Source organism: Eurosta solidaginis, chromosome 5 (genome assembly GCF_040869045.1).
Source record: "Eurosta solidaginis isolate ZX-2024a chromosome 5, ASM4086904v1, whole genome shotgun sequence".
Taxonomy (NCBI): domain Eukaryota; kingdom Metazoa; phylum Arthropoda; class Insecta; order Diptera; family Tephritidae; genus Eurosta; species Eurosta solidaginis.
In genome coordinates, this window is record NC_090323.1 from 45,607,539 (window position 1) to 45,630,537 (window position 22,999).

The 22,999-nt window shown below is 37.5% G+C and overlaps 1 protein-coding gene across 8 annotated transcripts; it reads left to right on the top strand.

The window, feature by feature from the left end:
- The first annotated feature begins 50 nt into the window (after positions 1 to 50).
- On the top strand, positions 51 to 21,053 carry Cdk12 (Cyclin-dependent kinase 12). 8 transcript variants are annotated; one of them, XR_010953769.1, is made up of 10 exons: positions 51 to 874; positions 1,013 to 2,074; positions 2,213 to 3,201; positions 3,263 to 3,449; positions 3,527 to 4,046; positions 4,117 to 5,085; positions 5,161 to 5,549; positions 10,579 to 11,052; positions 11,124 to 18,186; positions 18,462 to 21,053. XR_010953769.1 is itself a non-coding variant. In XM_067790009.1 (9 exons), exons 2-9 carry the CDS (start codon positions 1,545 to 1,547, stop codon positions 11,224 to 11,226), a joined length of 4,161 nt encoding a protein of 1,386 aa, XP_067646110.1. In that variant the 5' UTR covers positions 51 to 874; positions 996 to 1,544; the 3' UTR covers positions 11,227 to 21,053. The 8 variants fall into 8 exon arrangements, 7 of the variants coding, with proteins under 7 accessions (XP_067646110.1, XP_067646109.1, XP_067646111.1 ...); XM_067790009.1 differs by having other exon boundaries at positions 996 to 2,074; positions 11,124 to 21,053; XM_067790008.1 differs by having other exon boundaries at positions 11,124 to 21,053.
- The last annotated feature ends 1,946 nt before the right edge of the window (positions 21,054 to 22,999 follow it).

Sequence of the window (22,999 nt, forward strand, 5' to 3'; positions counted from 1 at the left end):
CTTGATTCGCAAATCGCAAAAAAAAATTCATTTCGCTGTCGTAATCGCAGTCTCTCTGTGCGCTAACTGGGAAAGAAAATTTACCATTTTATTCTGCTTCCATAATTTTACAATTTTCATTGAATTTCATATGCGATTATGCTTGTAATGGTTATTGCGCTAATGAAGCAATTTATACCCAAAGATTAGATATAATAAAAATGCTTATGGAATAAGAATTAAAAATTTCACACACGCAGGCGAACGAGTTTCGTTTTTTTTCATTCTGTTTTGGAGAGATCATTGAAAGTAGTACATGACGTGCGAGGAGAAAATAAAACGGGAATACCGACCAACATTGTGAAGATGCTCCCCGCCTCGTTACACCGCAATGACCGTGTGATAAGACCATGTATTACATGCCCATGCAAAACTTAGTGAAGCCTCAACGGACCAGTGAAAATCCTTCAAACTAAATAAGGATAATCGAGTGTGTGCGAAAAAAGTTTGTGCAAAAAATTAAACGTGGAGTCTCAGAACTCAAGTGCAATTTAAACTAAAAATTTACCATGTGTTAAAACAATTTCAGTGCCAAATGGAATCTAAAACGATACCACATCCTGCGCTAAGAGGATTACGACCAAAAGGTCGTACTCAGCAGCTTTGTATGTATGGCAAAATTGCAGTAGACAAATTGTAGAAATGTGTTCTGCTTAAAATCGAATTCGTGAATATTTACCCCATCAAATATATTTACTGCAAAAATATTTTGTAGTTTAGCTGAAAATAAAGAAATTGGTTGAATTGGATATTGCAAAATTGTTGTCACGATTCTGCCGCTGCGCCAAGTCTCGTCATATAATAAAAAGAGACGGTTGTGCAGGGTTGATTTTGGGTAAGTGGTTTTTAAAATACAGTGGAATTAAATTAGATTTGCAACACAAATGTTAGTTGTAAAAAGCTGCAAAATATAAATTAGAAGTATGAATTTAATTTCTGTTAATTAATTTATTTAGTTTCTTTGCTTTTTTAGTTATTATTTTCTCTTTTTTAAAGTATTCTTAATGCTCACTTTGTTGCACTCTGTGTTTAACCATTTAACAATGTTGTATACTCTACACTTAAAACTAACCTCAAAAAACTGTTGAGGGCAAAAAGTGACAAATGATAAATTTTATTTCTGTTGCTGTGTTGTTGTTGCTGTTTGTAATTCATCGGGGCACATCGTTGACGGCAAAGTTTGCAGAAAAATTTCACAAACTATATTAAATCCAACAAATTAAATAATTGGTGCATTCAATTTGACGGAAAATATATGTTTTTGCAAAAAATAGACGTGCCAAAAGCATAAAAATGTGAAATGGATTTGCAGGTTTATAAATGAGTGATTAAGAAAAACTGATGAGTGGTACGTGCACGCCTATACATACACCTTTCCTAAAATTTGGCGACACAAATTAATAAACTCCAGCTAATCTGCAATATTGTTATATATTAACGTTTTTGAGCTGTGCCAAACTGCGTAAAACAGGAGTGTGTAATTTTTGGGATTGAATCCCACTGTTATGGAAAAGGAACGTAGTTGTGGCGGTATCAGCAGCGGCAGCACTCATTACGTTAGTACAGGCGGTGATTCAAATATTTTGTTGTCCAATGACTATGATGGCGTTTTGAAAAAACATAAGAAATCCAAAAAGAAGAGAAATAAGCATTCACGCGAAAATTCGTTAACGCGTCGCATGTTACGTAGCTCCAAAGGCATTGGTAGCAGCAGCGACTCCACACCAAAAATGATCGACACTGACGACGACGACAATGAAGTAACAATAATAAAGTCGACAAAAACACATGCCTTGAATGCTATTGTAGAATACTCGGATGTAAGTTCAGAGGATTTTACTGACCCAGAGATAGTAATAACTTCAGCATCCACGAATACGGCAGCAACAAAAAGGCAAAGAGTTGCATCGACATCATCAAATGCTGGCAGCAGAGATCGAAAAACGTCGATACATGGTCCAGCAGCTACTATCAACACGTCTAAAGTTGATCAACAACAACAACAAAATATGAGCAGTGATGATGACACACTCAGGTTAGCGCTACTTAATATGTAACCACCTTTTAAATCTATTAGCGTATGTATATAGTCTGTTTCTTATAACTTTTTTTTTGTTTGCAAATATGACAACTGTACTTAAGTTTATTATTTAACCTTTTTGTGTTTTAACAGACGTAAACGCAACGAGAGTCTAGATAATCTCGCCAAGCTTTCACCAAATCGTGTGCGCCGTATTATATTGGGCTCACCAGTACGTAAAACAAAAACTATCAGTAACGTTGCGCCGGTAAATAGCGCCACAAATATTAAAGCCATTAAACCGGAACTCCCAACTACATCCAGCAAAGAATCGAACGCAACAATGCCATCTCATCATACGAATGAAAGTAATGCCTTGAATAAAAAGCAAAAAAGTACTAGCAGCAGCAGTATCAAAATGCTTGAGGAAGATGCATCTGATTGGGAAGCAGCATTAGCCAGTAGCGATACAATGGATACTGATGAATTTGAAGCTGAGTTAAAACGTCAAAAACGTAAAAAAGCCAAAAAGGACAAAAAACACAAAAAAAGTAAGAAATCGAAAAAGCGTCGCAAGAAGCGTGCACGCACTTACTCGAGCATTGAGTCGATTTCGGACAATGATCTTGACGCTGTAATAGCGGCTGAGAGTAAACGACATTATACGCCTTCACCGAAAACACATCGTAGTGGAGGGCATGAAAAGAGCAGTGCCCACAAAAGTCCAGAACGTAAAAAAGCTGTTTCATCGTTTACGCCCAATAGAGAGATGAGTCCATTATCAGAAGATACTCCACCAATGCGTGATGACGGTAGTAATAGTTATTATAAGAAAAGAAAGTCAAAAAAAGCTAGCACAAGAGCGAGCGGCTCTTCTTCAAAAGGTCTACATGTCATCGTTAGTAATAAACGCCATCGAACACCCCCGCGTACTAGTACTAAATCACGTTTTCCCACCGCTACATCACCCCATACACCTCCACTATATGTTAGTGGTGCACGAAACACACGATATCCAGTTACACCACCTAAGGTGGATCTGCTCTCGACGCATATTGAACGTGCTGGGATGCCCAGTGAAATTTTGGCCAAGCTGCAGAGTAGTAACATTGAAGTTAGTAAATATAAAGCAGTTTCTCCAGGTAAGTGTGCAAAATGTGCCAAGTAATTTTAATTTTATAATTGTAATGTACTTTATTTTAGAACGTTACGATCCACCACCAACAACACCGCCTCATAAGCGCAGAAAAACCTATGAAGTACGCGAAACTGCATATGTGTCACATCATTCGCGTCATTATAGTTCAAGTACGCATAGTATACGTAAAACACATGAGTATGAACGCTACAGCAGTAGCAGCAAGGATAAATACGGTAGACATTACTCCAGGTAAACGATATTTTTAAAAAATTTATTATATCATGGGCAGAGGCCAAATAACCAACTGACACTTTTTACCTCCACAGAAGCCCAAGTATGGTGAATGTGCGAAGCAGACAATCACCTGCGTATACTGCAACTTCCTCCTCGTCGGCATATCGCCATAGTAGTGCAGCTGTGACCAGCAGTAGCCATCGGCACGCGAGTAGCAAATACGTACAAGCTTCATCTCCATCGCCCATTCGTTCTCGTTCATCTAAACGTGCTGCAGGTGCTGATCGTTATTCACGTTCCGGGTCAACTCATTATGATTCACCACCATCGCCAGTGGCAACAACGTTGGTTAGTGGTAGCCGTTCATCACATCGACGGTACCGTTCTTCATCACACAAGCATCATCGTGACGGCACTAGACGTTCCTATACACGCTCCCGCAGTCGAACACGATCCCGCTCACGGTCACGTTCACAAACAAGTTCATCTTCATCGTCGCCGACCACACGTGACCTTAAGCTCAAACGTATTGAATACAGTAAAAAGATCAGTGATACTAGTCTCTTTGCAGAATTGGTGAAGGATAAACATAAGCGCCAAAAGGCTATAGATGTAAGTTATTATTTATATTTAAAAAAAAATACTGGTCAAACAATATATTTATTTCCTCCTTATATTAAAGGCACTTTTGGAGCGTCAAGAGGAGAACAGTAACAGCAATAGTGCGCTCATTATAAATGACAACAGTTCTTCGGTAGATAGTGGTACACCAAAAGCTATAGCACATTCAGATCTTACATCGTCCACTAGTGATAGCACCACCATAAGTGCTACGAAACCGGCAATATTAGCACCAATCTCAGTGCCCTCAATCCCGACAGTTTCTGCTACACCCAATGGTGTGAGCAGTATAAATATCAAGAAAGAGATTGTCGAAGTAATAAACATTCCTATACCGAAAGTGGTGGTGGAAGAGGTAAACACCGAGCGAGAACGAGCAATTGAAATCGTTAAAGACACCAAAAGCATCACGAACAATCCTACTATGACTGTAATTAAAAAAGAACCTGAACCAGTAGTCACTGTCCCCCCACCAGTTAAAGCTAAGCCTAAAAGTCTTACCGCGTTGCCAATGCCTCCCGGAATAAGTGCTGCAGATTTAGCTGTTGCATCAACGCCTTCTCCTCCATCAGAGTATGGTAGTAGTTCAAGTGTCTCATCTGCCAAGAAAGCAAGTATCATTAGCCCTTCGGCTACCACAAGCGCAACTACAACAACAACACCTGCCACAAACTCGAATGCTAACAAAAGCTTACTTAACTTGCCAATGCCTCCAATGGTGCCAGGTGGCGAAGAGCTAAGTGGGGAAGAAGATGATGTTATAAACAGTCCAGAAGATTTCGACACGGCGACAAATATTAGCAGCAGTGCTATGAAAGGTAGCACAGCTGGTACGTCGAATGAAGGTGCTACTGGTAATGGCAAAATGTCAAATAACAGTAAAGGAGGCTCAAATGTGATATCAGCGAAACGTAAAAGACCTGTCATTTTAAATCGTCGTGACTCACGCAATCAAGTGCGTGATTGGGGAGAACGTTGTGTAGATGTTTTCGAAATGATAGCACAAATTGGTGAAGGGACCTATGGACAGGTTAATAGATAACTCATAATAAAAACCAAAATATTTGTAATAAGGATATTTAAACTAATATTATTTTCTTTGAAGGTCTATAAAGCGCGTGATAACCATACAAACGAAATGGTTGCTTTGAAGAAAGTGCGTTTGGAACATGAGAAGGAAGGTTTCCCCATAACAGCAGTTCGTGAAATAAAAATTTTACGACAACTAAATCATCGCAATATTGTAAATCTTCATGAAATCGTCACTGACAAACAAGATGCTTTGGAATTTCGCAAAGATAAGGGCTCATTTTATTTGGTATTTGAATATATGGATCACGACCTTATGGGTTTGCTAGAATCGGGCATGGTTGATTTTAATGAAGATAATAATGCAAGTATAATGAAACAGTTAATGGATGGCTTAAACTATTGCCATAAAAAGAATTTTCTACATCGTGATATAAAATGTTCAAATATTTTAATGAACAACAAGTAAGTTGAACTTAGACAAAGAAATTGTAATAAAATTTGGATAAGATTTGAAACTTCCTACGAAGTTTATCGTTACAGCACCCAAGTCAAAACAGAATAGTAATTTATATAGGGGCCACAAAAAGGCGTTGGACCTCTATGCCAGGAATTTTCAGGCGAACCCAGTTCTTAAAGATAAATACCCTAAACTCGCTGAAGAGGAAAGCAGGGAGACGCGCGTCACTCTAGCTCGTTTTCGAACTGGATACTGTAACAGGTCAAACTCTTACATATCTAGAATCAACCCCAACATACAAAATGTGTGTCCAGAAGTGTCCCCACTTGACACCAACCATCTTTTTAATTGCACTTCGGAACCAAAGCCTCTTAACAGCTCTCTCACTCTGGTCCATGGCTGTTGAAACTGCAGGTTTCTTCGGAGTTCGTTTGAGAATATTGATGACAACTTATGAGTGGTCGCACCTATTACATGGGGCGAAGCACTGCTATAACAACAACATACAGAGTCCGCTTTTAAATACACATTTTTTGCGAAACCATTTTACGATAATGGGCGAAATGATGGCAGTGAGATAAATTTACTCGCTTCCCAAGGCAGTCGGTTCTCTGTACCGGAGCGACTCGGGATTTTTCCCGACCAAGGACTGTCATTTCAGTGTAACCCCATTTAATTTGTTTCGTCCCTCCCATAAATTGCCATCCTCCCAGCAGCTCCTTGCAGCAGGACGGCTCCATATTCTCTTGCTCCGGGAAGGTATCGAATCCAATCCGGGTCCGTCTCCTGACCCCGGTCCTGAGAAATGGTTTTGCTGCATCTGCCGGAAAAGAATCTTTTTAGGACGGTCATACTCTGTTCAGTGTGTCTCGTGTAAGGGATGGTTGCATCGGACAGGTTGTTCTGGGCTTGATCCCAAAACCCGACGTCCACGTAACTTTCATAAATCTTTTGTGGCTCCTTGCTGTTCACGCCCAAGGGCGCCTCGTAGTCTACGTCTAAGCGCCCCCCCATTACCTTCCAGCAGCCCCGCTGCTCAGCAAGCCACAACAAGTACCCGCTGCTGCTCGCGCCTTACGGCGCCAACAACTCAAACAGCTGCTACCACTCATAACTACAATCTTCGTAGTAGAGTCGGAAGCAATGCTGAGCAACAGCCCCTGCCCCCGTCTTCTCCCCCCCTCTTTTCCGGCAGCAATCGTGTAGGTCAGGGAACCAGACTCTTAGTCCCTACCTCCGTTTGCACCGTTTGCCAGCACAGAATATATATGTTTGCGACATCCGCCCAATGCAGCTCCTGCCTTGGGTGGTGCCACTTTCCTAGATGTTCTGGTCTCCGCGACGGCAACCCCTCGACGGGTTTCATCGCGCCATGTTGCCAGGTCGCAAACCCAAATCATCCGGGTACCCCAATGCTTGCCCAAGGACGCCCAGTCCCAGGGCCACAACAGCAATTGCGTCCTGGCCTTCCTCAACCCAGGCGTAGTCACCCGTCACTTACCCCCAGAGTGGCGACGTCTCCCCTCATGCACTTCAGAATTCTGCAGTTAAACTGTAATGGACTAACTGGGAAGATTACGGAGATAGTCAATTTCATGAAGCGGCACAACATCCGCATTGCTGCGATTCAAGAGACTAAACTCACAGCACGATCTGCATTGCAGACCTGCTCTGGGTATAATGTCCACAGAAAAGATCGCGAGAGCGGAAATGGAGGCGGCCTCGCGTTTATAATACACCACTCTGTGCAGTATCACATATTTGATCCTGGCATCGACCGCAGGGACAACGTCTTAGAACGTCAAGGCCTATCTGTCCGGTCAGGCGATGCAAACCTAGAAATCATCAACATCTACATCCCCCCTGCCACCTGTTGCCCCGGTGGATACCGCCCTAATATCAGAGCCTTACTCACTGGAAACAATCGCATTATTTTAGGCGACTTCAATGCCCATCATGATCTATGGCATTCAAATTTGCGGGCGGACAGTAGGGGCGAGATGTTGGCGGATCAAATAGAAGAAACGACGTTCTGCACAATAAACGGAGACGCCCCCACACGTATGGTAGGAAGCTGTCACAGTTCGCCAGATATCTCAATCGCGAGCGCAGAACTCGTAAACTGCGTCAACTGGCAGCCGATGGTATCATTGGCATCCGACCACCTGCCTATACTTGTTTCGCTCGAGCGTACCGCCGACTTCATCATCACCGAAAAACGCACTTTCATAAACTTTAAAAAAGGAAAGTGGGAAGAATATAAATCCTTTACAGACAATCTCTTTGCTGCCCTCCCTATCCCGACTGATGCCCGCCAAGGGGAGCGTGCCTTCCGCAAGGTCATTGAATCCGCCTCGGCACGTTTCATTCCCGCCGGGAGAATTCCCGAAATCCGGCCCCACTTCCCGGCGGAGGCCGCAAACTTAGCGAGAGAACGTGACCTTATAAGGCAGCTTGATCCAGGCGACCCCCAAATAAGGGATATAAACCAACGCATCAGATTGCTTGTGGATGAACACAAGCGGGCGAAATGGGAGGAGCACCTAAGAGGTTGTAACCTCTCTACCGGTGTGGGTAAACTTTGGTCCACCGTAAAGTCCCTATCGAATCCGACTAAGCACAAAGACAAAGTTTCCATCGCCTTTGGCGACAAAGTGCTGTCGGATGCGAAAAAATGCGCGAGCGCTTTCTGCCGACAATATATAATGCATTCTACGGTCGACAAAGTTAGACGGAGGGCCAACAGACACGCACATAAACACAAATTCAGCGCGTCACCAATCACCATCACCGCTAAAGAGGTTGAGGACGCCATTGGTCGCGCTAAACCATCCAAAGCAGTGGGCCCAGACGGCATAGCCATGCCGATGCTTAAAAGCCTAGGGAAAGAGGGTTTCAAATATTTAGCGCAGGTCTTCAACCTGTCTCTTTCCACCTTTGTCATACCCGAGAAATGGAGAATGGCCAAGGTGGTCCCGCTACTAAAGCCTGGTAAACCAGCTAACATAGGAGAGTCGTATCGTCCGATATCTCTCCTATCGCCAGTAGCAAAGACGCTCGAATCCATTTTGCTCCCTTATTTCCAAGCAAATTTGCAACTAGCCTCCCATCAGCATGGCTTCAGAAAACTCCATAGCACTACCTCCGCGCTAAATGCCATCAGCACCCAGATAAATTGCGGTTTAAATCAAAACCCCCACCATAGAACAGTACTCGTAGCGCTAGACCTATCAAAAGCTTTTGATACGGTCAACCATGGCTCGTTACTGCAAGACCTGGAAGGGTCTACCCTTCCCCCATGTCTTAAAAGGTGGACCGCAAATTATCTGGGTGGTCGGCAGGCATCGGTGCTATTTAGAAACGAAACATCAAAGCCAAGGAGAATTAAACAAGGGGTGCCACAGGGTGGTGTCCTATCCCCACTTTTGTTTAATTTCTACATATCTAAGCTACCTTCACCACCGGAAGGAGTCACAATCGTTTCCTACGCCGATGACTGCACAGTAATGGCCACAGGCCCAGGCCCACAGATCGATGAGCTATGCAATAAAATAAACGGCTACCTCCCTGATCTCTCCAGTTTTTTCGCCTCGCGAAACCTGGCATTATCACCGACTAAATCTTCCGCGACCTTATTTACATTTTGAACATCCACGTCGATGGCTCTACGCTACCGACTGTCCTACACCCCAAAATCTTGGGTGTGACGTTTGATCAGGATCTACATTTTGGTGAGCACGCAGCCGCAATTGTTCCGAGAATTCAGAGCCGTAACAAAATCCTCAAATCCCTTGCTGGTAGTACCTGGGGAAAAGATAAAGAAACGCTCATGACTACATACAAAGCAATTAGCCAGCCGATTACGTGCTACGCGTCACCCATATGGTCGCCAAGCCTAAAAATTACCCACTGGAAGAAGCTACAGGCCTGCCAAAATACTGCTCTCAGAATTGCCACGGGCTGTCTTCTTATGTCCCCAGAACACCATCTACATAATGAGGCGAGAATACTCCCCATCAGGGAAAGAAACGAGATGCTGACCAAACAGTTCCTGTTGAATACCCAGAAACCTGGGCATCCCAACAGACATCTGATTGACGAGCCAGCACCGCCTAGGGGCTTAAGGAGTCATCTCCGTAAGCATTTTGAGGAAATACGGCATCTGAGAACACAGCCGTATGAAGCGAAAAAACATAAGCAGGTCCTTGGTGAACTCCACAAACAGGCGTCGGACCTTTATGCCGGGAATTGCCCGGTGAACCCAGTACTCAAAGTAAAGTATCCAAAACTTGCGGAAGAGGAACGCATACTCCCCAGGGAAACGCGTGTCACTCTGGCTCAACTTCGTTCTGGATACTGTAACAGATTAAAATCTTACCTATCCAGAATCAACCCCGAAATGCAAAGAAAAATATGTTATTAAATGAATATCGAATGCTTCTAGGCCATTGAACTTCCTGGTAATGTAGCATTTGCCGCCTATCGGAATGTAAATGACTATTTGTCGATCCCATGTTATCCATTTTGTTACTATACAAGTTAATCGCCAAATCATTGGAATACTATAAACAGTTTTCTTACACGGAACAGATTTTTATATTTTTTTAATAATTCGATGTAAATAACATACTTTTTATCCACTATAAAGATAATCGATTATCGCTCAGCGGAAGGCTGATCTACTGCGATCGACAATCGCAATAGGGGTGTTGGTTGAAAAAGGTATATTCGACTTTGATTTTTAAGGTTTTTTTATGACCTACTAAAAAAATTTTCATATGTTTTTTCAAAAGTTTTCTTATCGCCAACGTTTTTAGCGCATATTTCTGAGTTGGACAGGGTATACATGAAAATTTTACAATCAAATGAAAATTTTTGTGAAAACATAGAAAATCGAAATCACTGTACTCCCCCCTAAATGCCATTGCTTTGGGACTCGAGTCTCATAGATACTACATATACAAACTGTATTTTTTTCTTTTATGCACTTGCAAAACTTTGCGAAAATGTGAAATATATTAACGTTATTTTTAGGGGAGAAGTGAAACTTGCCGACTTTGGTTTAGCACGTCTCTACAATGCCGATGATCGGGAGCGTCCGTACACCAATAAAGTGATCACATTATGGTATCGTCCACCCGAACTACTACTCGGTGAAGAACGTTATGGACCCGCCATTGATGTATGGTCATGCGGTTGTATACTAGGAGAATTATTCGTGAAACGACCACTCTTTCAAGCCAACGCTGAAATGCCACAATTAGAAACTATTTCAAGAATTTGTGGTACACCAGTGCCGGCAGTATGGCCAAATGTTATTAAACTACCACTTTTCCATACATTCAAACCAAAGCGACAGCATAGAAGACGACTGCGTGAGGATTTTGAATTTATGCCAAGTCTTGCTTTGGATTTACTCGACAGAATGCTGGAATTAGATCCTGATCGGCGTATTACCGCTGAGGATGCACTTAAATCACCATGGCTTGTAAATATTAATCCTGATGAGTAAGTTGCAATGAAAAAAAAATTAAATTATTCAAGGCTACTTTAATAATACGTAAAATTTCTCTATGCAGAATGCCCATACCGAGACTGCCCACTTGGCAAGATTGCCACGAATTGTGGAGCAAAAAGTTAAGACGTCAAAAGCGTGAACAAGGCGAAGCGGGGCCGCTGTGAGATTACATTTATTCAATGGTGGCAACGCCACGCATTGATACGATAACCCAGCTACGTTTCATAAATGAGGAACATACGAGGGCTACAACGATGGCGGCGGCGGCGGCGGCGGTGGACAATACACAACCACTATTTATGTAGCAACTATTATAGCAATGATACTATAAAAGACAAATTACCGAATTAACCAGCAGCGAACGTATAAACTTTGTATTTAAGCGTTGTTGAATATGGTTTAAATGTATGTTGATTGGTGCAACTTACATTGTTGTTAATGAATGGTTGTGGGTGATAGTGTTGTTGGAAACTTAGCATGTAAACTTACAAACTTGCTGCTGTTTAATACCGTTTTGTACTTTTACTTGTAATACAACATTTTTAGGTTATCTTTTTTTTTATGCTAACTATTATTACTTACTATTATCATATTATTAAATTCTTATTAAAGCATCGTGTTAAAGCGTAAGCTAATTTTTACTTAGTTTTAAAACAGCGTGCAGAAAAACTAACGAAAATTAATATAAAATGTATAGTTATAGAATTGTAAAATTTTGTAAGTCAACTACAGAACATATTTATATTATATATAATAAATGAAAAACAGATACTTTCATTATGTATAAGTACATAGTATGTATTTATAACTTTTTGGAAAATCTTTTTAAAAACTTGCGAATATGTTAGACAAAAGTAATTTTTTTTAAATATATAGGTCAACAAAGTTTATGAGAATGATTGTCTTAACAAATTATTATTATAAACGCTAATAAGTTCACAGAGTTAAATGTAGTTGTTAAAAACAAATCGAACAACAAAAACTTAGTAAATGAAAAACCTCATTACTAATTTTTAAATTTTTTTGGACACAAATGAAATTGACTTAGTTTAAAACCATATTAAATGATGACATGAAGTTAATTGAATACTGAAAATAATTTAATTGATTTAATTAAAATTTAAGGCGCATAATTTTTTCCCTAACAAACTTCTACACCTTTTCCAGTTTAAGTTCAGAAAATTACAATTCAAGTTCAGAAAATTAAAATTCAAGTTCAGAATTTCCAATTTAAATTCAGAAATTTACAATTCAAGTTCAGAAATTTACAATTCAAGTTCAGAAATTTACAATTCAAGTTCAGAATTTTCAATTCAAGTTCAGAAATTCCAATTTAAATTCATAAATTTACAATTCAAGTTCAGAAAATTACAATTCAAGTCCAAAAACTCCAATTTAAATTCAGAAATTTCCAATTCAAGTTCGGAAATTTCCAATTCATGTTCAGAAAATTACAATTTAAATTCAGAAAATTGCAAGTAAAGTTCAGAAAATTAAAATTCAAGTTCAGAATTTTCAATTCAATTTCAATGGTATCTATGTGTTAAGGAAGCATTGGACATCTTAACTCGGTTAAATTAATTTTGCGATATACGGAAGAAAAAAACTCTCGCTCATAAGAAGCAATTGCAATGCCATCCAGCTATATTCTTAGCGTCACAACCTTTGATCTGCACTGAGTATGACAGCAGTGATGACGAATATATGACCGCTTAAACAGTCAACGGAGCGTCCACACTCCCGGAAGTAACGTATAGATACTGTCTGCATAGATGTTGGCGCCATATGTCAAAATATCTCAACTTATCCGCCATCATCATCATTCATCATGAATTGGCACTTAATCGCGATTTTGGCAAATAAATCATGCCAGCTTTCCCTGTTTCGCGGTAACTGACGGCGATTGGGAGCACCATGAGAGGTCAAGCCTTCCTCCACCTTCGCAACCCTGTGGAGGTCTCTCCCTTCCACTGCTTCCAAACTGCTGTTTCAACTGAAGTACTTTCTTGGCCGTAGCGTCATCATGCACTCTTGGAAAGAGTTATCCTGCATTTGATTTCAAGGTTCGGGATGTACACACCTTGAAGAAAACTTGGGGTACACTATACGCAAGCCACTATTTTGGCAACATGGTCAACGAGCATCAACACTTCCGCAAGTAACATATTAGTATAAAATTAATTAGTTAAAATAACTTGAAAATTAACACCCTACTTATAAATTTCTGAATTCGAACTTTAATTTTCTGAACTTAAATTGTATATTTCTGAACTTGAAATGAAAATTCTGAACTTGAATTGTAATTTTCTGAAGTTGAATTGTAGTTTTCTGAATTTAAATAGGAATTTCTGAACTTGAATTGTAATTTTCTAAACTTGAATTGTAAATTTCTGAACTTAAACTGGAAAAGGTGTATATCTATGGAAAATGTGTGAATCGACGCTTTAAGTTTATTCTTATTAAACTCTTTCACAATGACTTTTTTTTTTTTAATAAATATAATACGTATATATAGTTATGTTGAATTTGATATTTAAAACTCGATTGTTCGAGTCGTGTGAAATTTTGTTGTATAAGCAGCAATTCGCATGGATGCTGGAAAAGAATGTATATGAAAATATTGTTAAAAACAAGAACTAAAAAAAAATAAAACGTTTGCAACCATATACAAACACACAATCGGAAATCATGAGTAAATAGCAACAATTTGAACTATAGTCAATAGTAATAAAAAAAATAGGCTGTAGCTGTTTGCACATGACCGTACTTGTAAGGGTCCATAGACATACGGTGGAATATATATTTCGGTGCTGTACTTCTACGGGTTTATCTTGAAATAAATGGCGTACTTAGTGGTTTATTAATACACCAGTTTTCGCGGAAAAAATTCATTTGCAGATTTTTTTACGTATGTATATATATACCTACGGATCCGCATCAATGCAGTCATGTGCAAATACACTTCCTAGCATATACATATATATGCTAAATAAAAAAAAGTTAAAAAGAGAAACTATTTAGAAACTAAGAAAGTAAACGTTTGCAAAAATTAGAAAATAATTTTTTTTTTTCAAAAAAAAATAAATAAATAAATAAAAATATAAAAAAATCAATACATTTTTAAAAGTGTGTGTTTGTAGAGCATGTGTCTGTTTTCAATGAAATTTTTGCATTGCTTGTAAAATTTATTGCACTGAAAGTACTATTGCAAAAAAAAGGTTATTGCGTAGTAACCCAATAAACATTTTTGTTAATTCTCAGTTTGAGATACATTTGAAAATCAGTATATTTCTCACATTTCAAACGTTGGTTTTCAAATGCATTTCAAATAAGCGTTGATAGCATTCTCAAGCTAAAAGGCACATTTTTAATATGGAATTTTTCTTTATTTTCAAATTGAGAATTTTTGGATTCTCAATAATGTGCATAATGTAGTACAATATCACTTAATATTATTAAAATGTGTAAATACTTCCTTATTTTTTCACTTTATGTCCAAGTTCACCCAATAAAATCGCTTGTTTACATTTCCAGCTAAAGTATGCAAATTAGAGATCGACGAATTATCAACTGCACTATCGACGACACTATCGATAGCATTGATGTAAAATAAGCATGTTGTACTATGTTTCATTTTATTTTTGGATTTCATGAACACTTATTATGTACTTTAAAATTTAGACACATTGGCGATAAAAGTACTCACATTATTATTAACGAAAATATTCCATGATATCGATGGTTTTCAACCGGAATAGAACGAAATGCAAGTATATCTCAAACCATTCTCAATCTGAAGAACAACGTTTGAGAAAAAGTTTAGAGAATATTTGGCTTGAAATGACTAATAATGCTGAATATCAAACAGAGAACTAATGTGTTCTCAAACATTTGAGAAAAAAAAAATTTTCAAGTATGTCTCAAATTATTCTCAAGTTGAAGATCGACGTTCGAGAAAAAGTCGAGAAAATATTTTGTTTCAAATGATAAATAATGTTGAATATCAAACTGAGAATCATTGTTTTTCTCAAACATTTGAGATTTTTGTTTTCAGTGTTTGTTGGATGTTTTCAATGAAATTTTTGCATTGCTTGTAAAATTTATTGCACTGAAAGTACTATTGCAAAAAAAAAGGTTATTGCATAGTAAATAACGGCGTGCCATGCGAAAACTAACACTTAAAAGTTTTGCTTCATATAATTTGTAAAAAATTTGAAAGTGTTTGTTTTCGCATGGACAACGATATGTCTATTGCAATTTGAACCTTATGTTTAGGAGATTTCGAACAAAATAGCCGAAACTGCTTTTTTTTATTGAACCTGAGGCTAGGTTATTCGATTTTTAAAATTGATATGTAAATATTTTCGTTTTAAGAAATTGTATAGGCTATAACAATGCCTTTTGGGCTGGTTAAGCAAGAAGCATATTTTAGATGGCCACTCTTCGATGGAAAACCATGTGGAAGCGATTTCGGAGCTAAAAAGGAGATTAGAGAGACACATGAAGCTAAGAATACAAAAACTATTCCGACATATTATCTAAATGAATTTTAAATTTAAAGGCAAACCTTTGATTTCGACGCTTTTGAAGGTACTGCGAAAACGTTTTAGGATGGATCGAAAAATGTATCGAGGTAGATCACTACGATAAATTTGTGATCGGTCGCATCTATTGGATGGGGCTAAGCATTGCTACAACAACAACAACACCTACCAGAGCTGGGTCCGTATCGTATTATACGATCCGCGATCGAAATCTATTTTTTAAATCACAATAGCTCTGAAATGGTAAATCCTTTGAATGACATATGCTCACTTGTAAATATACTTACTCATTAGATCCAATTTTAATTACAATTTTTAAAATTAGTTTGACAGATTCAAGTTTATCATTTCAGTGAAATGTGTTTTTCATCCGTGATCGTATAACGAGACGCTGCCCTAGATAGAATTAATTTGTTTCAAAAACTGTTCTTAGAAGAAACATTTTTTTTGCACCTCATTTCACTCCATCCTAATCTGGAAATATTGTATGGAGAGTGCTTATGTGAGCGCTTGTAAAAGAAGCGTACTTAGTGGGGCTGTGAACTGCATCCTGATTTTTCAACTATCCGGATAAACCGGATATTCGAATAACCGAATAGCTAAGCAAAAATCTGGCAATCCGGATTCATAAATGCGAAATCCGGATATCCGCTGTTTGGATATCCGGATACGTAAACGGAAAATCCGGATACTGGAATATACAAGTTGAATATCTGCATATCAGAATTGAACGAAGCAAACATCGAAAAATTATTCACAAATTATGTTTGTATAGATTATTAAATTAACGTCAAAAATTAAAAAGCTACAATTTTACAAACAAGTGAAAATAAGAACAGTGCCATTTGTTTATATTGTCCAAAAACGATGTTAATTGATTTAAATGCCCACATATATGGTACATCAATTTGTTGCTTTCACTGGATATCCAAAAATACGGTTATTAACAGGATCTTCATAAATCCGGATATCCGGATAGTTCCACAAACGAATATTAACCGGATATCCATGCCGTCCGGATTTTATCCGTGTCAACGGATATCCGTATGGATATTCGAATATGCGGATAGTCCCAGCCCTAGTACTTAGCGTGCCTTTTATGTGCCCTTATTTTTTACACTAATTTGTTTGCTCAGCTTTTTTTTATTTATTAAAATTGTTCAAAAATCTATTGGAGCTGTTTAATTCCCTTTTAACTATTTTTTCTGCCGGTATATCCTGTTCTATCACACCTGATCATTATCGAAATTTTTTATGTGGAGAAAATTGAAGATCAGCACTAAGAAACAATTTTATGTATATGTGGGTAATCCTTAAAAAATCAAATGATAATTTTTTCAGTCTCACCTCTATATACAATTACTATAGGGCCTGTTCGAGCAGTTGTTGCAGTAGCTTTACTTTTTATTTCAGAGCATCACGTTTGAGCAGCTGTGGCAACGTCGCACGTTCGTTAAATGAAATGCTGGAAATATATTGACCATCACTAGCAAATGAAGCTCAATATTCCAATTTTCACTGCAATATTGCAGCACATTATCAGGGGCCAAATCGTAACATCGGTGGTCATATGACTTGTAACATAAAATCATGGTCTTCGGATTATTATAGGGCCAATTAATGGTGACTTATAACCATATAACCATAACCAGATAAAGCAGGTGATCGAACCTACCTTACGGAAATCGATAACGCTAACTCCATAACCATATCATAGCCAACCAATTGGTTTTTTGTTTTTCTGCATATCCATAACCTAAAAATATTTGAGTTGGTGAATTTAATAACTTTTTGTAGATTTTATTCATTGTTTTGGATACGTTATGACGAAGAGCCTTTTTTTTCCTTGAATATGTTTGTAATTTTTTGCGTTTTCTTCATTTTTATGACATTTTCTCGATTTTTAGGTTAAGGCACCATTAATCGATTACATTGGAGATGGTTATGGATATGGGTTTGGTTACAACTATGGCGTAAGGGTTAAGGAAGTTTAATTAGCCCTTATAACATACATACGGCAACGGGTAGTTGAACTACTCACTGAATCGTTTTTTTTTGTTTGTATTTTTACAACCAAATCGTCGTTGATATGTCCATTTAGACTTTAAAATGTGTCCCAGCGTAGTTTTGGTCCTATAAGAGTGATGTTGTGTGTGAAAGCAAAGTTCAAAACCTGGGGCCCTATTCAGTAACTATGAGTTTTGAAATGTACATTTTTCTTTCATACAAATTATATGAAGAAAAAGTGTACATTTTAAAACTCACAGTTACTGAATAGGGCCCCTGCACTGCCGTACGTAGCAAAAAGGCAGTGAAGTTTAAATAGTAAAATCGAAGAAAATTGAATTTTTATTTGGGAAATTTAAGATTTTTCAAGTAAACTTGAAATTAAAGGTTTTTATTTATCTTTTATTTTGAATTTCAAAGGCGTATTTATTTAGTTAATGAGAAAATTGTAAATGGCAGTAAGTGCATTTTACTGGCTTTTTGCTATAGACGGCAGTGTAATCCTACGAGCCAAAATATATGTACATTAGGGCGGGTCAAATTGTATGGAGAAAAATGGGAAAGAAACTTCAGGTGCACATCCAGTTTCTGAATCTATGGGTCATACTGAGTAATATTGTTCATGGGACGTTAGGTCTGAAATGAATTTCGAGCCTCCCCAATTTTGTTAGAAAATTTTATATCCCAATCCGAATCCTAATTTGACATTTTTTTTCATGTATTTTATTTCTGAGATCCGCTATTCGGATTGGGATATAAAATTTTTTAATAAAATTAGGGAGGCTCGAAATTCATTTCAGACCTATGGTCCCATGAACAATATTACTCAGTATGACCCATAGATTCAGAAACTGGATATGCCTTTTCAACAATAATTTTGACCCACCGTAATGTACATAGTTGGCGGCCACCGTGGTGTGATGGTGGCGTGCTCCGCCTACCACACCGAATGCCCTGGGTTCACACCCCGGCCAAAGGAACATAAACATTTTAGAAATAAGGTTTTTCAATTAAAAGAAACTTTTTCTAAGCGGGGTCGCCCCTCGGCAGTGTTTGACAAGCACTCCGAGTGTATTTCTGCCATGAATGCCGTTCGGAGTCGACGGAGTCGAGGGGCACGACGCAAATTGCAAGAGAAGCTCTGCCTAAAATCTCTTCGGAGGTTATCGCGTCTTACATTTTTTTTAATGTGCATAGTTTTATATGATTGGAAAACATTGTTTTTGATTTGATAGCAGTTTCATTTGATTTGAAAAAAATAGGATTTATGTGGCTTGAATTTTGTTTATTGTTTTTGAGAACAGTTTTTCATTCGACCTGAATATGCTATATTGATTATGCGAAACAAGTGGAACATTAACAGAAAGTTCTTTGAGTGTGATACAATCAGTCCAACACCTATCCAACATCTCAATACCTTTTTTGTAGAATGATTTGTCAAGGCCCTCAGAATACGTTTCGCTTTCGGCAATCATTTACTTAACTGACCTAAATCTTTTTCTACGGAGCTGGTTTTTGAGATTTTTGAATAAATAATAGTCGTTGGGTGTGCGATCTGGAGAAAACAGTGGATGGCGCAGCAATTCGAACTTCAATTTACACTTTTTTTTTACTGTTAAGAGCGACTTGTGGCAAGGCCCCCAGCGGGTAAGGGGGTCAGAATATACCCGCGGTAGGTATGCCTGTCGTAAGAGGCGACTAAAATACCAGATTAAAGGGGTGTGTAGCGCAACCCTTCAGGTTGCCAGCGCAATATATAGCTTGTCCAAACCCAATTGTCAACCTCACCTATCCGCGGCGAATCCTGTTTCACTAACAGACGAGGCTCTGGCGACCCCAAGCTCCTCAAGGAACTTGGTGGTGAGGAGGGAGGGGATGGCCTGAAGGTTTAATGTGACCACATAAATCATTCCCGAGATGGTCGGGCTAGCACCTTAATGGTGCTGTGGTACCGGAGCGTACCGGATTTGTATCCGGCAAAGCACCATCACATCGATAACACTCCCCAAAGCCTTCGGGGAGCAACCTTATCGCTACAACAACGACAACAACAACTTGTGGCACGGTGCTTTGTTTTCGTAAAAGAGCAAACGCTACACCCATTTGGAAAACAGATTTCTCATACGCAAGTATTCGTGTATGTAAATATGATGCACACATTCTTTTGATATTTTTTCGATCTCATTTTACGATCATTTGGAACAATTTGTCGTATATTTTTTGGAGTAGCACTTTTCAAGCCATTACTAAGCCTGAACAGTACTTTTTCTCATCAAAAAGCAATGATAAATTAACACACGAAATTGCTTTAGAAAAAATCGTGACCTTTTGTAAATTTTCTGTATTTGCAAAAAATAATTAGTGTTTGTAAATTATATTCTCAAGTTCTTAGAATTTCAAAATCAATAAATAGATTTTTTTTATATAAAATTTATTTAGTAAAAAATAACCAATGTAATAAAATTACCTTTTAAAAATATAAAAAGTATAAATTATATGTATATATACTTTCGAAGATATGAATGGAATTATAGGGAAAATTTCTGTACTGTTAACATTAAAGAACAATTCAAAGTTTATATTTTTATATACATGTAAGTATAAAAATAAGAGTATATTAAAGCTATTGTATGTATGTATATATATAAAGAAGCGTGTATGTATACATATGAACTGCAATAGCCTGTAAAGAAAACATTTTTAAAAAAATAATAGCAATAAAAAAAATATTTAACAAAATATAAACAAATTCAAAATTCAGTTATCAAAGAATATTAAGAAAGCAATTAAAATAGTCATACTAAAAAAATGACGAAATAGTTGAAGCTACTAAACGCGTTGACGAAAAATAATTACTTAAATATAATACTGCATAACTCAGTTTATTCTTGTATATACAATATTGTCTAACTTCGAAAAAAAAAAAATTATTTAAAATGAAACTTGAAATTTAAAACAATGGGTGCATGTGAGACTGAATTACAAATGCAAAAAAAAAAAATTAAAAAAAAAAAACAAATATATAAAAATAAATTATAATAAATAAATAAGTACAACCAAATTTTCAATAGCCTGCATCTGTCTCAGCATGGTATCATAATGATGACCTTAATAAATGACATTGTGTAAAGATTAATTAAAAACACAATGCAATTCAAGTTGATAAATAACAATAAAAACTATAATATTAGTAAAAAAAATATATATTTGCAGACATAACTAATTTTATCATTTAATGTCAGGTAGTAAAAAAAAAAACAAAAAACACATTGTAAGTAAACTTAATCGCTTAAATAACTACCTACTATTTCATATTTTTTGTTATATGTATGTATCTAAAACACAAACAACAAAACTGTATCATGGAAATTGCATGAGCATTTTTTTAGTGGGTAGAGAATCAGAGAAGCAAGTAAATAAACATACATACTTATTTAAAATTACTTATTTTTTTTTTTTTTTTGTTTTATTAAACAAAATTTTCGGATAATAACATTAGTTAGCTAGGCTAAGTAAAGTGCTATCTCGACGAAGAATAATCACACTCCATCATTCTCGATAAGACTTGATAATAGCTGTGTTTTTTTATATATCTATAGACGTTTACGCTTAAACTTTATATGGACTGCTAAGCGTCAAACTTTAAATACACCTCTGAAATTGCAGCGCATAAAATTTGTACTACTAAATTTCAATACGCATTATACTCAGATGTAATTGAAATATATGTCGTATGTTTCACCCTCTACATTAATTTCATGTATTCTATACGTGTCCACTATTCATCGCAACTGATTCAGCTATATGTTATACATTATGGTCACCAGAGGTTTGTGTCTCTGATTTTAGGTACACCGCCGTGTTCTGTAGCTAGTTATTTAACCACTGCCGCTAGATGGGTCTGCTTAGAATAATCTAAGCGAGGATAAGAGTTTTTTTACGCGCAAACATAAAGTGCTATCTCGACGAAGAATAATCACACTCCATCATTCTCGATAATACTTTTGATAATAGCTGTGTTTTTTTATATATCTATAGACGTTTACGCTTAAACTTTATATGGACTGCTAAGCGTAAAACTTTAAATACACCTCTGAAATTGCAGCGCATAAAATTTGTACTACTAAATTTCAATACGCATTATACTCAGATGTAATTGAAATATATGTCGTATGTTTCACCCTCTACATTAATTTCATGTATTCTATACGTGTCCACTATTCATCGCAACTGATTCAAAAGTAAAGTGCTATCTCGACGAAGAATAATCACACTCCATCATTCTCGATAATACTTTTGATAATAGCTGTGTTTTTTATATATCTATAGACGTTTACGCTTAAACTTTATATGAACTGCTAAGCGTCAAACTTTAAATACACCTCTGAAATTGCAGCGCATAAAATTTGTACTACTAAATTTCAATACGCATTATACTCAGATGTAATTGAAATATATGTCGTATGTTTCACCCTCTACATTAATTTCATGTATTCTATACGTGTCCACTATTCATCGCAACTGATTCAGCTATATGTTATACATTATGGTCACCAGAGGTTTGTGTCTCTGATTTTAGGTACACCGCCGTGTTCTGTAGCTAGTTATTTAACCACTGCCGCTAGATGGGTCTGCTTAGAATAATCTAAGCGAGGATAAGAGTTTTTTTACGCGCAAACATAAACGTAAAAAAAAAATACGGCTAATAATGGCGTGCATGACTGACACAGGTAGTGAAACTGTTTCTCTGGACCAGGGTTAGCTTCAACACCTCCCCGGAGCAGGAGAGTATTGAGTAGTCCCGATGAAAAGATCTGCTTGGAGGATGAAAATTTGTGGGAGGACGCAACAAATTAAATGGGGTTACATTGAAATTACAGCTTTTGGTCGGATGAAATCCCTAGTGGCTCCGATACATAGAATCGGCTGGGCATATGTTAATAAGGCGTAAAGGCTTCCCTGGTTAGATATTGCTAAGTTTGTGAATATATAAAACGCTTTGGACTAGAAAGTGTTCCTGTCTACACCATGAATTGGTAGCATTATTTGCTATTGGTAGACTCCGCTTAACACTTGCTTTTTACGCCTCGTATCCTGTTATTCAAATAAGGAAGAAGCGAATATCTCCATGGTGGGGCTACGCAATTTCGTGGCCAAGGTATAATTGGTGGAGCCGGAGAGAAGCCTGACAGCGGTTGTGCATCATCTATCGGCGAAATAATTGAGGTTTTGATTGACACGCACTCTCCGGGCTGAACCAAAGAACCACCAACTCTGCCAACCCCTAGGTATACTACCCCTATACGGGGTAATTTAATCACGTCTCACAAGGACAAATGACCATCACATATATCGAGCCCTTCAAATTCCCGCGCGCCGATAATAT

Coding starts and splice junctions, on each gene's coding strand:
- Cdk12 (XM_067790009.1), top strand. CDS start 1,545: ATGGAAAAGGAACGTAGTTGTGGCGGTATCAGCAGCGGCAGCACTCAT. Junction 3,202..3,262: donor ATATAAAGCAGTTTCTCCAG/GTAAGTGTGCAA, acceptor ACTTTATTTTAG/AACGTTACGATCCACCACCA. Junction 5,550..10,578: donor AATATTTTAATGAACAACAA/GTAAGTTGAACT, acceptor CGTTATTTTTAG/GGGAGAAGTGAAACTTGCCG.